This window comes from Solenopsis invicta, chromosome 9 (genome assembly GCF_016802725.1).
Source record: "Solenopsis invicta isolate M01_SB chromosome 9, UNIL_Sinv_3.0, whole genome shotgun sequence".
NCBI lineage: Eukaryota > Metazoa > Arthropoda > Insecta > Hymenoptera > Formicidae > Solenopsis > Solenopsis invicta.
In genome coordinates, this window is record NC_052672.1 from 1,845,021 (window position 1) to 1,861,079 (window position 16,059).

Sequence of the window (16,059 nt, forward strand, 5' to 3'; positions counted from 1 at the left end):
GGATCCATAAAGGCGTTTCCCAACTATAAAAAAAAAAAAAAGATTATGTTAGGTTAGAAAAAATACGCCCCGTAGGGGTCTGGAGTCGTTTCGGGGCCTCCCGAGGCTCTGCAACGACTCCAGATACAGGAATTGGCGTTCCTGCGGTTCCCGAGCTCGCTAGGGGGTCTGCGGTCTCTCGTAGGCCGTAGATTCAGGGATCTCAGCGACCCTGGCGCCCGAGCTGGTATACCGTAATCCGTCACGTGCTGAAATTACGTGCGGGACGGACCGGTGGCCTGGGTCTCACCACCCGGGCTGCGAGGAGTAAACCTCTATAAAAAATCCAAGGGTGGCGTCCGTGGCGCGGGGTGTCGTTCCGTGTAACAGCGGGGCGGTGCTTCGTGTCTCGGACGCCAACGTTTTTAGTTGGTCGGCAGTTATGCTGCCGGGGTGGGGGTGGCGGTCCGGTGTGGTCCCGGGCGGGTGCTTGCGCCCGTCCGTGGCCTCGCCGGGCTGTTTCCCCCGCCTTGGTGGATCCGTCTGCCCATGGCGCCTCGGGCCGATGGTCCCCGGACATCGGCCTGAGTAGGCTCCGGGGCGAGGGTAGGGTTCCCCTCGTTAAATAAGACCCCACTTATGGATAACATGGGCAGACGACATAAAAAGAAGGTACCGCCCAAGGGTGAACGGACACCCCAGGGCCGGCACGGGGGGGCTATGGTCCCCCCCTGTCGTCATCGAACGACGGGCGGTGGAGCGGGGTTCCCACGGGTCCCGCCGACTACATGGCGACCGTGGATCAGGGGGAGCATAATCTCCGATGCGCGTTCTCGGCGTCGCGTCTGAAGTACCTCCGGAAGCTCTTCCGGAGGGAATTCGGGCGCGACTATGTTCCGAGCGGGAGCGAGCTCTGGAACATGCACGTATTCGACGTTGAGTGGCGGGATGCCAACAACGTAGAGCTTTGGTGCTCCGACGAGGAGTTTCCGGGGGGGTACTCCTCCGACGACGACGGGACGAGCATCTACTCCTCGGTTAACGGGCGCGGGGTGGAGCCGGCTCAACGAGCCGTGGCCCCCGCCCCGATCGCCGAGGGTGGGACGACTTCGCTCCTCACCGGGCGGCCCGGGGTAGAGCCGGCCGATAAGGCCGAGGCCCCCGTGCCTCCCGCTGGGGAGACGTCGGCCCTGTCACCCGATCGAAGCCGCGAGGCGGAAGTCGGTGGACGGGGCCCGGTTTGCGGGGCGCGTCGGGCGCGCTCCCTGTCTCCGGGCCGGCTGATCGGCGGACACCGCGAGGCGGATGCCGATCAGCCTGGCGGAGGCGGGGGCGACGTCGGTCGCGCTCGCACTCGCCGATCCGCATCCGCAGGGGTGGCCGGGGGAGCGAGGGTGAGCCTAGCTCACCCGATGAGTCTCTGCCGGGCACCACCGTGGATGTGGATCGGCCAGAGGGGGAGGAGGTTGTACAAACCTCCAGGGGCGCGGTGGAGGTGATCTCCCCTCCCGCGCCTGAGTCACCGGAGGAGGTTGTGGTCACCCCGGATATTCCGGGAGTGCCCGCCGAATCCGGGACTCAGCGTGCGAGGAAGCGGGCACGTGGCCGTCCCCGGCTCGATGGGAGCGGGCCTTTCAGGTCTCCGTCTCCCCTCTCGGACGGGGCGGACATTGAGGACCGCCTCCACGGAGTGCCCATGGAGGGTTTCAGAGCACGGCGGCTTAGAGCCAATGTGCTACGAGACTCTTCGGAGGACGAAGATATGTCGGGGGGGCCTGATTCGCGGCCCAGGCAGCGAATCAGGATACCCCCGACATTATTTACACCGGAACAGCGCCGAGAGCTGGACCGGAAAATAGGTGTAATCTCCCGTAGCACCACAACCGACTTGGCCGGCTTGGCCGACGGTTGGCTACGGGAGGTAGAAACTGCCCGGGCAAAGTGCACCAATCTCGGAATGCACGGAGCCTTGTCCGGGCGGATGAAAAAGTGCACTCACCTCGCCCGGGAGGCGTTGATGACCCTGGCCTATCGGGCCATGGGCCGCCTCGGGCGAGATGAGGTTGGACACGAGGACGCGTCGGCCGCGGCGCGCGAGGAGGAAATAAGAACCCTCCGCGCCGAGGTCGACGATCTACGAGGCCAGCTCGGGGTCGCGAGGAGAGCACTCGTGCTCGAATCGGGGTCCTCGGGTGCGTCCCGGGACAGGGGGGGGGCTTCCTCCCGTCCCTCATCGGCTCCGGCGGTTGCTCCGGTCACCGACCCGTCCCCTTTCGAGGAGACGGTGCTCGAGATGCTGGAGCGGCTGTCGGGGACGGTGGGGGAGATTGAGAGACGCCTGGTGCGGGTCGAGGTGGGGGTTGAGTCGGCGCCCGCTTTGGCCGGCACCGGAGCGAGACGCGCTAGGGGTGGCCGTCGGGGGAACAGGGCTCCGCGGAAGGAGCCCCTTCCCCCGAGCCACCCGGCGACCCTGCGGACTCGCCCGCTCGTGCTCCGTCCACGGACGGACCGAGTTGGGCGACCGTGGTGGGCCGCAAGGAGAAGAGGAGGGCTAAGGCGGGGGGGGCGCCGACGAAGAAGTCGGCTCCCGCCCCCGCGCCCTCGAAGATCGGCCGTGGGCGCTCCCTTCCGCGGCCGGGCGTTGCCGGTGCTGGTGCCTCGGCGGTGGGGGTGCGGCATCGCCGTCCCCTCCTTCCCGGGCTCGCGGCCCGGCAAGAAGAAAAAGAAGAAGGGGCCGAAGGGGGAAGACTGGGGGGGTGACGTCCCGTGCGGCGTCCGCTGCCCCGCGTGCGGTGGGGAGGCGGATCCCGCGCTCCTCCGTGGTGGCAATCACGGTGGAGCCGGGGTGTGCCTCCTACACCGAGATTATTAAGAGGTCCAGGGCGACGATAAATCTGGGGGATATCCTCCCTCAGCCCGCCCTGGGCCTTAAATTCAGGGTGTCACAAGCCGGGGGTGTCCTTTTGGAGATCCCCGGCATAGAGAGTCGGCCCGCGGCGGAGCGCCTCGTGGCCGAAATGAGGCGGGTGGCTGGGGGCCCGGGGATCCGGATAACCTGCCCTATGCGTAGGGTGGGGGTCCGGGTGTCCGGGTTCCTGGACTTCACCGAGCCGGAGGAGGTGGCGGTGGCGCTGGCATGCGCTGGAACATGCAGCGCCACCGACATCATAGTCGGTCGAGTTACTCGCGGCCGTCGGGGCATGGGCTCTGTAATTGCGCAGTGCCCGGTCGCGGCGGCGGCGAGGCTCGCCAAGGTGGGAAAAGTGGCCCTGGGCTGGGCGGTTGCGCGCGTGGAGGCGCTCAAAGCGCCTCCTCAGTGATGCTATCGCTGCCTAGCTCAGGGCCACATGCAGCACCGGTACCCCGGTTACTTTGACCGGTCCCGGTGCTGCTTCAACTGCGGCGGGGAGGGTCACACTCGGGCTCAGTGCGCGAATCCGCCGTTCTGTCCCGAGTGTGCCTCCCGCAACAGGGCAGCCGGCCACCGACCGGGTGGCGCGGGCTGCCCCAAAATACCCCCCATGCCTCGGAGGGCTGGGGGGCCTCCTCCCTCCTCCCCGGATCCGGGGAGAGAGGAGGATATGGAAATGGAGCGGCCTCCGTCGCCGCCGGACGCTGACGCTGCCCGCGGCGCTCAGGCCGTTGGGGGCGACGGTCCGGCGGTGGCCGAGGCCGCCAAGGGGGGTGCGTCTCCCGCGGGCGGGGTCCCAGTTGATGGGCCCCCGGCTGCGGTGGATGCTCGGCTGCCGGGGTCCACCTCGGACACTTCGGAGTCCGGGGAGGAGCCCCCGCCGCCAAAGACGCGCGCGGTCGAGGAGACCGACGCGTGTGACGCCGCCAGCGTGGTGAGCCACGCTTCTGGGGATAACCTCCCCGTGGCCCGGGTGGTTCTGTCCCCCCTCCCCCCCCAACTCCCGCAGAGGGAGCGGAGGGGGAGTAAGGCCACGAGGGAGGCGAGGCCCAAGGGAGGCGCGCCCAGTGCGCCCTCCCCGGGGCCGCCCGTCCTCGGCAAGGGGAAGCGGCGATAGTGCCGCTCCTCGGGTGCCCGCCCTAGCTGCCCCTAGCGCTCGGGGGATGCGACGGGACGGGGCCCAGGCCGATGGGGCCCGGCGTCAGGCGAGATGTCTTCCCTCCCCTGGCGCCCGGCCCGGCCACGCGAGCGCCGTGGACGGGAGGAGGCGGGGCGGGCGGCGGCGACCGCTCGTCCCTGGGCGTGGGGCTCGCACCGGCGATATGTCGGGAGCGGCCCCATGGCCCTAAATGGGCGCGGGGGTGCGTGATGTTTCGCTCCGCATCCCCGGGGTCGGGCTAGGCCCTACTGGCTGACGTATCTCGGCTGGGCCAGCAAAGCCCGACTCCCAACCCGACGAACTGGCGCGTCGGGGAGCTTCATGCTCCGATCCCCAGTGGAGGGATGTTGGAGAGTGCTATAGCAATCCCGGTCCCTCCACGCAACGGGGCGAGATGGGCTCGGTGGGTTTTTAGTGGGTAGGCGGGCCGGGCCTCGCCAACTTTCTGCCGCGCAAGCGGTCTGTGCCGGCGAGGGGTACCGCGTCCCGAGTCCCACACTCCCGTGGTCTAGCCAACCCGGGGTACTATGAGTATTTTCCCCCCGTTAAAAAAAAAAAAAAAAAAAAAGGAGGTGCAGGAGGAGGGGCGGAGCCCCTCTCCCGCCCACGTGTTTTCTGTACTACATGTGAATATTTGAGTTTTTTAGAGTTTTTTTTACCAATTTTAGTTTTATATGCGTATTGAGTATCCGACTACAACTAAACACAAGGAATATTGTCAAAATACATATGAAACGGGCTATCGACGTTCCTCGCGGAATGAGGCTGATCTTACAAGCTATTAGTACTGTTCCGTGCAATGTGCGTGTGTGTGTATGTGTGTGTGTGTGCATGTGCGCGCGTAACCTAACCCATAATTTCAAATCTAATATTATTACAAATTTCGACAAAAATAAGGATAAGTTAGGTTAGAAAAACTACGGAGAGGGTGCAGGGAATTGACAGAGTTCCTTCCCGCCTACGCGTTCTTTGTACCATATTTTTATGTGTATATGTGAGTATTTGTGTAGTTATTGCTTTTAATTTTCATAAACTTTTTATGATTATAACTTTTTAACGAAGGGCGAGCGACGGCTAAAACTTGTTGGACGTTACTCAGGGTCATGACCTTGACAACATCTGTCAAGGTCAAAGTCATTGGGGCAACCTCCCTTATTCGATATATTTACCAGTAATGTATACAAGCCCAGTACTACGAGAAAGTAACGAAACGGTAAACCCGAGTCTAAGACTATTATAATTTTTTACCCGTTTAACATTACACGTTCCTAGCGAATAAAGACCGTGGGACCATTTTGGTGGACATAAATGGTATACGAAAGTACTATGAGTTTAAAGAGCCTTTCCTAAATGCTAAGAAAGGTATTGACAAGTAAGTTTCAATAGCGGTCTATAAGATCGACATTACAGTTTAAGGGTTAACTTAAGCTTTTTCAATTCGTTCTATCTTAAAAAAATTTTAAAGTCATATATTTAATTTACTCTATGTATGATATAATAAAACATTTTGTTACATTTTTTTAATTATTTTTAGGATTGCAATTGTAAAAATTAAACAGTTTTTCAATTTTTCAAAAGTTAGATTTTTTGACTTATGTTGTTTCTCAAACGATTTAAATATCTATTTTGGATATTATATTGGAAAAAATGCAAATAACGAGCTTTATTTTTGTAAAATCGTATTATTTTTATTCGGTAAAATATTAAAATCGTCAAACAAGAATTTTTATACTCTTCTTATTAAAAAGTGTTTTTTTTTAACTTTTTTTTCGAGACATTACCAGCAAATTTTTTTTCAAATTACAATAATTTACGTGTTTTGTCTACATAAAAAATATTATTAAATTACTTTCTGTGAGATGTAATTTGTAGATTAAAAAACAAATTAGAATAGACTATTTGAGCAAAACAGAACTTACAATTCACGGCGAGCGTCACCCGTTTGCTAACAGCTGGCGGCACGTCGTTGCTAGCGATGCAGAGATACGCCCCCATTTGCCGTCTCTCGACACGGTAGAAATGCAGCAGCGAACCGTTGTAATGATCGTGCTTCTCGAAAGTGCTACCACCTGCGTACACGGAAAAAACATTTTACCACATCCGGAAAAACGATCGATTACGATTACGTTTCTTTCTATTTGTTTTTAACAAGTTTAACATAACAGAACTCAGATAATGATAACTCCATTTCCCGATTAAAGAGTGATACAAAGCGAATGAAAAGTTTAGTCAGGTCAAAAAAGTGTCAAGACTAGATGCTTCTGTAAAGAAGCATTTCGGCATCAAAAATAAAAGTTATAAAATAAATTCTTTAAAAAATAGCTATGCAATTACCACGATCTCGAATTTAATGATAGCTGATTGTACAAATAAGATATATAAGTAGTTACATCAACTAGTTTTGATAAGTCAGGATACTTAAACCATGAATGCGAGCATGTGCGCCAATTTACGCGATATAGCCTCTCTCTTTCTCATTAGATCTCTATGTAACTTACACGCGTACAAATCGAGATACAGAGGAATTGCGGTTGTGGTTTTACTCTCACATTTTCTCAATCTTGGAAGTAAGTTCACAAAAAAGAACTTGTTTTAACAAATTTACCTGTTATATTCTCGTTCTTACACTTAATTTACGTATCCGCAAAAAATACATGTCCAAAAATATTCTAGTTCTGTCAATTCACCACCGACTTTCTTTTATTGTCAGTTTGGCTTTCTTTCTGTTTAAGTTAATCTTTGAGATCGTGACTGTCATCTCACGATACGGAGACATTAATTAGCACCTGGGATTTCTTTCCATAAGATATCATATAAAATTCTTTGCATATAATTATTAACTTTTAAAAGTTTTGCATTTAAAAATATCAGATGAAAGAAATACACGTTTTATGGTAAACATTTTATACATTTGCGAGAGGGACAAGTTCTATTTAAAAAAAAGAAAATTTTTATGCAAGAATAATTTACGATTTTAACCTCTGACGTGATAAAATTGATAATGAGACGGCAATAATGATAACTGTAATCGGGAAAGTATTCGTTCATACATCCCCAGACTACGGTAATAGTTCGGACTTTAACGCGACCAACTACGAGGTAACTCTACTAATGATATTAGTAGCTTAATTATCTTATCAATATTGAGTTGTGTTGGCGCCGTACGGCATCTATTATTAGCAAGAATTTCGCATCTCTCTCTATTATCTGAAATATCATGTAATCTCGCTCTTAATTGGTAGCAGAACTAAATAAAAAAGGTTGAAATTTTAAGAACAAGTAAAAGTTAATACAACTCGTACTATTCAAAACAATATGAAGAGATAAGATAAACAATGAATAAAACAAAGATGTTACAGATAGTGTCATATAATATGTAATTTTAAAGATATAAAAATAGAGGTTTTATTTATAAAACTGCTGTACATTGCAATTAAGCTAAATTATCCTCTTTAGCAGCAAAAATTATTATTATAAATAAGTAAACAAATCGAAATTATAAAAGTATAAAACAGAATTAATAATTTCAAGCAATAAAATATTGTCAAATATACAATTTTATATTTACATAAGTTAATTAAGAAATTGATGAAAGGTTAACAATAAGGATGAAATCACTCAAACCTTATCTCTTATGCTTATCTCGATTTAATGGTCAAGATAAATGTAATATACACTACTCAAAAGAAAATAGGGAACACTTTCCAGACACCAAAAATTAGGCTATTTTCAAATGACTGTAACTCGGTGAAAAATCATCGTAGATAAAAAATAAAAAAAGCATTTTGAAGCTTGAAGATCCAACTTTAACGCTCTATCACCAGATTTTCAAAATTCTTTTAACTTCCTTGTCTTATGCAGTAAAAAAGCACACCCTGTTTTGTTCCTTAAAATTTCGTATCTTTGACACTTTGCAGCTCGACCAACAAATTTTTTTCGAACAATTCAAGTAAAGCTTCATAAACTACAACATTTTGCCTACAAAATGCTTTTTTTAAAATTTCTCTACGATTTTTTTTGACCGAGTTACGCTACTTTGAAGCTAAACCTGCATTTTTTACAAATGATATCCGTACTCCGTGAAAAATCATCGTAGACAAAAAATCAAAAAACCATTTTAAAGCTCGAAGTTCCAGCTTTAACATGCTGTTAATGGTTTTCAAAAATTTTCTCAATTTCTTAGTACTATGCCCCAAAAAAGATACACTGTTTTTTCCTTAAAATAACGTATTTTTAACAGCCTGTAGCTCAATAAAAAAATTTTTCTCGACAAATCCAATGCAAGTGCCATAAAGTATGACATTTTCTCTACAAAATGCTTTTTTTAAAGTTTTCTCTACGATTTTTTTTGACCGAGTTACAAGACTTTGAAGATATACATTTTTTACAGTACATTTTTCCGAAAAATGACGTCTACCGCCGACATTAGCATTACACAATGTGCACCACGTGGAGGTTGTCGGTCGGATTTTTGCACATCGTGTGTGTGTGTGAGTGTGTGTGTGTGTGTGTGTGTGTGTGTGTGTGTGTGTGTGTGTGTGTGTGTGTATGTATGTATCACAGCAGAGATAAGGACCCCGCAGTTCGTCACTTCTGCAGTATTTAATGACTCCAAACCCTCTCTGCTGTGTGTGTATGCGCTCGCGCGCATGAGAGTTCAATAGTGTGTATTTCCTCCTCTCTGATCAATTACTGCTTGCAAGCGTTCTCGCATATTTATACATCTTGCAATACGATCTTGCGGAATGTTGTGCCAAATTTCCGTTAAAATTTCTCCCAATTCTTCTAAATTTCGCGGCTGTTCCTCGCGACGCCTTAATCGTCGTTCCATTTCATCCCAAATGTGCTCGATTGGATTTAAGTCCGGGCTATTGGCGGGATGATTTAACAGTCTAATTGCGTGTCGTTGAAAAAAACGTCGCGTTATATTCGCCGTATGAGGTCGAGCGTTGTCCTGCATAAAAATAAAGTTCCGACAGGTTCGATTTAATAGCAAAACGTGTGGTCGTAGAATATCGTTGATATAACGAACACCCGTCATTGCCGGAGGTGGCAGGATCACTAGATCACTTCGTCTTGTAAGTGATATACACCCCCACACCATCACGGAACCGCCGTTGTAGGATCGTATTGGCATAACGCAACGTCGATCATAGCGTTCATTTCGTCGATGCCAAGTACGTATACGAGCATCATTGCCATAAAGGCAAAAACGTGATTCGTCGGAGAAATATACATTTCTCCAATCCCTAGCGGTCCAATTTATGTGATCGCGCGCAAATTGATAACGTACTTGGCGATGTACGAGTGTGAGTCTTGGTACTTGTGCACGAACACGAGAACGAAGACCGGCTTCTCTCAAACGGTTGCGAATTGTTTGTTCGCACACATGGCGCAAATGAATGTCATTACGAATGTTTCTTGCGGTAATTATTCGTCTTTCTAATGCATAACGAACAATGGCTCGATCTTGTCTATTTGTCGTTAATCGAGAACGATCACTACCTTCACGTCTCGTGTAATTTCCCGTGTCTTGATATCGTAACCAAGCTCTACTCACTACGGACACAGATGCACCAATATCTTGCGCCACATACCGCATACTAAAACCTTGTTGCAAAAGCGCAATTATGCGTGCAACTTCTACGGCCGATAAATGTCTACGCGGCATTTTGAAAATTCCGTGTCGCTTATCACACTGCGAGAATCGCCGGCGTACTAAACAAAATTTTATTGTATTGAGCATGCAATGTTTACATATGGTCATCTTTGTCTAAAAAGAGATTTTTTTAGACTAAGACGACTATATGTTTACAGTTCACAGGATTGGAGAAATGTATATTTCTCCGACGAATCATGTTTTTGCCTTTATGGCAATGATGCTCGTATACGTACTTGGCATCGACGAAATGAACGCTATGATCGACGTTGCGTTATGCCAATACGATCCTACAACGGCGGTTCCGTGATGGTGTGGGGGTGTATATCACTTACAAGACGAAGTGATCTAGTGATCCTGCCACCTCCGGCAATGACGGGTGTTCGTTATATCAACGATATTCTACGACCACACGTTTTGCTATTAAATCGAACCTGTCGGAACTTTATTTTTATGCAGGACAACGCTCGACCTCATACGGCGAATATAACGCGACGTTTTTTTCAACGACACGCAATTAGACTGTTAAATCATCCCGCCAATAGCCCGGACTTAAATCCAATCGAGCACATTTGGGATGAAATGGAACGACGATTAAGGCGTCGCGAGGAACAGCCGCGAAATTTAGAAGAATTGGGAGAAATTTTAACGGAAATTTGGCACAACATTCCGCAAGATCGTATTGCAAGATGTATAAATATGCGAGAACGCTTGCAAGCAGTAATTGATCAGAGAGGAGGAAATACACACTATTGAACTCTCATGCGCGCGAGCGCATACACACACAGCAGAGAGGGTTTGGAGTCATTAAATACTGCAGAAGTGACGAACTGCGGGGTCCTTATCTCTGCTGTGATACATACATACACACACACACACACACACACACACACACACACACACACACACACACTCACACACACACACACGATGTGCAAAAATCCGACCGACAACCTCCACGTGGTGCACATTGTGTAATGCTAATGTCGGCGGTAGACGTCATTTTTCGGAAAAATGTACTGTAAAAAATGTATATCTTCAAAGTCTTGTAACTCGGTCAAAAAAAATCGTAGAGAAAACTTAAAAAAAGCATTTTGTAGAGAAAATGTCATACTTTATGGCACTTGCATTGGATTTGTCGAGAAAAATTTTTTTATTGAGCTACAGGCTGTTAAAAATACGTTATTTTAAGGAAAAAACAGTGTATCTTTTTTGGGGCATAGTACTAAGAAATTGAGAAAATTTTTGAAAACCATTAACAGCATGATAAAGCTGGAACTTCGAGCTTTAAAATGGTTTTTTGATTTTTTGTCTACGATGATTTTTCACGGAGTACGGATATCATTTATAAAAAATGCAGGTTTAGCTTCAAAGTAGCGTAACTCGGTCAAAAAAAATCGTAGAGAAATTTTAAAAAAAGCATTTTGTAGGCAAATTGTAGTTTATGAAGCTTTACTTGAATTGTTCGAAAAAAATTTGTTGGTCGAGCTGCAAAGTGTCAAAAATACGAAATTTTAAGGAACAAAACAGGGTGTGCTTTTTTACTGCATAAGACAAGGAAGTTAAAAGAATTTTGAAAATCTGCTGATAGAGCGTTAAAGTTGGATCTTCAAGCTTCAAAATGCTTTTTTTATTTTTTATCTACGATGATTTTTCACCGAGTTACAGTCATTTGAAAATAGCCTAATTTTTGGTGTCTGGAAAGTGTTCCCTATTTTCTTTTGAGTAGTGTAGATTAAACTAGTAATTATTTATATGACAACAAATACACAAGTTATAATGTATAATCTAAATGTAATAATAACTTTAAAATAACAAGTAAAAAGAATATAATAAATAAAAAATGGACGTAAGTGATCCGCAATTATTATACAATCGTTCATATACTATTCATCGTTTCAAAGTAAAGAACAATAAAAAATGTAGTTAATTAAAATTAACTACATTTTTTATTGTTACACATGTGTTAGGTTTAGTTACACATGTGTTAAATAAATTGAAATTTCAAGTATATTTAAGTCAATTTAATCGATGATTAAGTCAATTAAAAATTTAATTTTTTTTTATTTGCCTATGTTTTATTGTTAATTTCATTGCATTGAGATGCATGATTTCTAAATCTGATATTGCATACAATACATATTAGGTTTTTATCTAAATGAGATATATTACATATATTATGTTATGTAAGGTATTTTATAATTATTATTTCGAGCATTTCAATTTAAAATATTGATTAATAGTACATTGTGGTTTTTATTATGTATTTATATAAAATAAGACAGCACTGAGGACTTTTATTTTATTTTATTTTTTTAAAGAAATTAATTAGGGTAAACTCGGGTATTATAACTATAAGAAAAAATGACTATATTTGTAATTTCTCCAATAATTGCTAAATAGTACATTTTTATAATCATACTGAAATATAACAATATTTACAGTAACTTATATTCCTTCATTATCTGAAATAATCTTATTTTCAATATTACATAATATTTTTACTTTCGACTGCCTGTAAAGTTTCGCATGTGTGTTTTAAAAGCTGTTATGTTATTGAATAAATTACCGTTAAATTATCATAATGAATTACATACTACCATAATCAGTTACATACATAATAAAGGCATTAAAATTGTGATATTATTTATAATTTTTACTTATATTTTTATTATTTTTTTATATATAGAGGAAAGGAGGGGATTGTTGAACATTATTCTGTTTTTTGACAATAATTCACAAAGGGAGAACGAAGCGTTTCACCTTGGGATTTTGACCCCAATTTTTTTAATTATTCTGGAGACGAAAAAAAGTTTACGTCTCCCGGCGTTTGATCGAATAGGGCTTAGTTTCAAAGTAATAAATTTGTGAAAATTGGCTATACCGCAGCGCATCATATGAGCCTTCCCGGTTACTGCTCTCCCAAGCAGTATAGTTGGCTTCGGTGCTTGCTTCACAATCGTAAGATCCGGGTTTGTTCACGGAGGTAAGCAATCATTTTTTTTTTTTTTTTTTTAATAAATGTGTTTATTTATTTTGATGATATTGACATAGTACACAAATTTTTGTAATAGAAAATTTAATGTAATATCACATTCTAAACATTAATTTGTAATGTTGGTACTTTTCAATACGGCGGATGTCGAGATACTTTTCGTTGCGGCGTGATATCGTGATCGGTTGCTCGGATGTGCTCACCGGATGCCAGGGTTTTCTGTAGTAATAAGAACTCCGTGTTGAAACAAATATAAAAAATATTATTACGACCGGGTGAATCGCCTCGTACTCTCGCACTCGCACACCTCAGTAACACACGCGCACACTAATAAAAGAACAGGCTTTTATTAGAAAGAACGACTTTATTGGCAAGATGAAATATCAAAACCAAAAATCCGAACATAACAACAACACATCGCTAACGAGCGACAGACTCTTCATTTAATCGATCTACACTTTACAACATTCATGGCCGTAACACTGCCTCCCTTTTTCAAGTTGTCCCGACAACCCAAAGAGCTCCCGAAAGACTTTTACGACTTCTTGTTCTTCCCAAGCTGCTGGAAAGAGATTTCTGAGCTGCGTATCTTCGTCTTTGTCTAGCTTGTTCTCACTCTTCATTTTGAGTTTGAGTACTTCTTTCTTAATTCTTTGGACAAGGGGGGGGGGAATAAATTTTCCCGTGGACCCATCGTCTCCTGAGAGACTCCCTAAGTCTCCGTCTCGGGGACTCATTTACCCTAAATCCCTTCGAAAAAACCACGGTTCAAAAAAACCGAGGGAAAGACGGACTTCTTTCAAGAGTTATTGACTTAAAATAATCAACTCCTTTTTGTCGTGATGCTTCTTGCTTCAATCCGAAGATTTGAAACAAACAAATTTCTGCAAAGAAAAATACAATCAACAGCAAAGAGTGTTTTTCAAGTCGTTAAAGAACTTGTATTTTACCGACTTTCCGCGCGCGGATCAGCTCGTCGGACTCTCGGTGCGAGACCGCGAAAATGGTTCGACGCGGGAGAAAGGAAGGTCGACGGGGCGGTTCGAGTTACTTGACGCGAGATATGAGTTTGAATGTAGTTACATATATATATTTGCTAGATGATATGTACACGGTAAGCTATTTACACATATATACAGATACCTAAGTATAGGTGCGTCCCGGCGCTGGACTACACGGGAGCGTATCGGTGCAATCTCGTGAGGGTGCGGCCCCTCGGCCTGTGTGCCGCGTTCGGCGACGCGGTAGGCGTGGCCTACGGTACGATTTGCGGGCTAGCCGTTGCGACGCGATCATTGCGGGTCGGATTCCCGCGCAGTATGGCGGCTTTGCGACGGGATCGTCGCAGGCAGGTCGGACGCGCGACACCCTGTCAAGTACCTTGACCCGAGACCCCGAACACGGCGGTCGCGGTTTTGGTGGGTGTCGCGAGGTAAGGAGGGCAGCCTCCGGGTCGCCGAGGACCGGCTCGTGGTCCAAGACTCTTGGTGCTTGGTTCGCGGAGACTATATGTAGAATGGATTTGCGTCGGAGGCGGAGTACCCTCTCGCCGCGGCCAAGCACTCTTCGACCGGGTTTCCGACTTTGGGAGCAGGATATCGCCAACGCAGCGGACCGTTATCGGGAAGCTGGTCGGTGACAGAGAGTGCGGTCTCTCGTCGCGGTGGCCCTATTTATACCGAGCGACTCCGCTCGCCTCCGTTATCTTTCTCGGCGCTTGACGGCGGAGTCGTCGGGGTACGAAGGACCGCGTGTCCTCCGAGCGCGCGTGCGCGCCGACTCAGCGCGTGCGATGGTTCGGCGCGTCTCTTCTGGCGATGTTTGTCGCCAGGCGGTATCGCGGTCTTTGGATTCTTAAAAACGGGTGCCCAAGGCACCCCGGGTTATGGCCCGGCGGCGTTTTCGGCTGATGTTCGCCGTGGCGATGTTTCATACGGGGTGCATCGTCACAAACTTAAAAACAATATAAAAATATATGCTAGGCTCCATCAATATTTTAACCAAATCTTTCTTCTCCTACAAAGATTTCTTGTCTTAAAATACAGCAAGTCTATCTAAATGAACAACCTTGTTCTTATGCCTTTTAGATTTCCGCACACAATAAACTACCTCATTAATTTTCTTAATCACCTCATAAAGCCCTTCCCAATTACTTTGTAATTTAGGGGCCCTACCAAGTATTCTTCGAGGGGTTATACAACCAAACTTTCTGACCTCGTTCAAAAGACAAACGCCTATCTTTTTGATTATACCACAATTTCAATTTTTGAGATTTGATTCCCAAACGCTGTTTGACAAAATCATGAATTGAAACTAATTTTTCTCTAAGTTTAGAAACGTATACTCTTTCCAATTCTAAATTTTCTTCTGGAGGACGTCCACAAAGAAAATCTAAGGTAATCTTAACTCTCTACCTTGACATAATTCAGAAGGAGTAAAAGTATTTTCATGCTTCGAAGACCTATAAGCTAACAAACCCAGAAAAATCCAACGATCCCAATCTTTTTGATTTTCTGAAACAAATTTTGCTAAGAAATTTAAAAGTATACGATGCTGACGCTCCACTTGTCCATTAGATTGAGGATGAAGCGAAGTAGTACGAGTTTTTTAGATTCCCATCAAATGAGAAAGTTCCTGAAATAACCGAGATTCAAAATTTCTGCCCTGATCAGTATAAATTTCTACAGAAACGCCAAATTTAAAAACTACCTGGTAAACAAAAATTTCTGCTACAGTATTTGCTTTAATATTTCCAACAAGAAAAGCTTCAACCCACTTAGAGAAACAATCAGTAATAACTAATAAATATTTTTTCCCAGACGAAGAGGTAGGAAGAGGACTAAGAATATTTATTTGGACTCTTTCAAAAGAAACTCCAACATTATAGAAAAAGAGATTTCCCCTTTTCAGAAGGACCTTTTTTAGAAAAACAAACCTTACAAGTTTTACACCAATGTTCGACATCTTGCTTACAAGAAGCCCAATAAAATCGTTTTCGAATTTTTGCTAAAGTTTTGTTTACTCCAAAATGTCCACCAGAAGGAAAATCATGAGCTTTTTCCAACACCTGTCGAATTAACTTCTTTGGAACTATTGTCTGAAGAACTTCCGTATGAAAATCCGGAGAAATCCATTTTCTAAATAATACTCCATCTTTGATGACCAGAGAATCCCAATAGAGAAGGTCCAATAAACCTTCGAGAAATAGTTAGGAGCTAACTCCTGACGAGAAGGACGAACACCAATCTCTTTTCCATGATAAATGTTCACAATAGCCTGATTCTCCAACTGAGCCTCTTTCCAATTTTCAGATTCACTTTCCTCAAAAACAATTCTCCCCAAAGAATTATTTTTCA

General features: G+C 45.7%; 1 protein-coding gene across 3 annotated transcripts in view; it reads right to left on the reverse strand.

The window, feature by feature from the left end:
* The window catches only part of LOC105194123 (lachesin), a 463,227-nt gene that overhangs the window by 112,407 nt on the left and 334,761 nt on the right, over positions 1 to 16,059 (reverse strand). For all 3 annotated transcript variants that reach the window (XM_039453581.1, XM_039453580.1, XM_039453579.1), the window contains one exon: positions 5,969 to 6,118. In XM_039453581.1, coding sequence (XP_039309515.1) covers positions 5,969 to 6,118 — 150 coding nt within the window. The remainder of the gene's footprint in view (positions 1 to 5,968; positions 6,119 to 16,059) is intronic.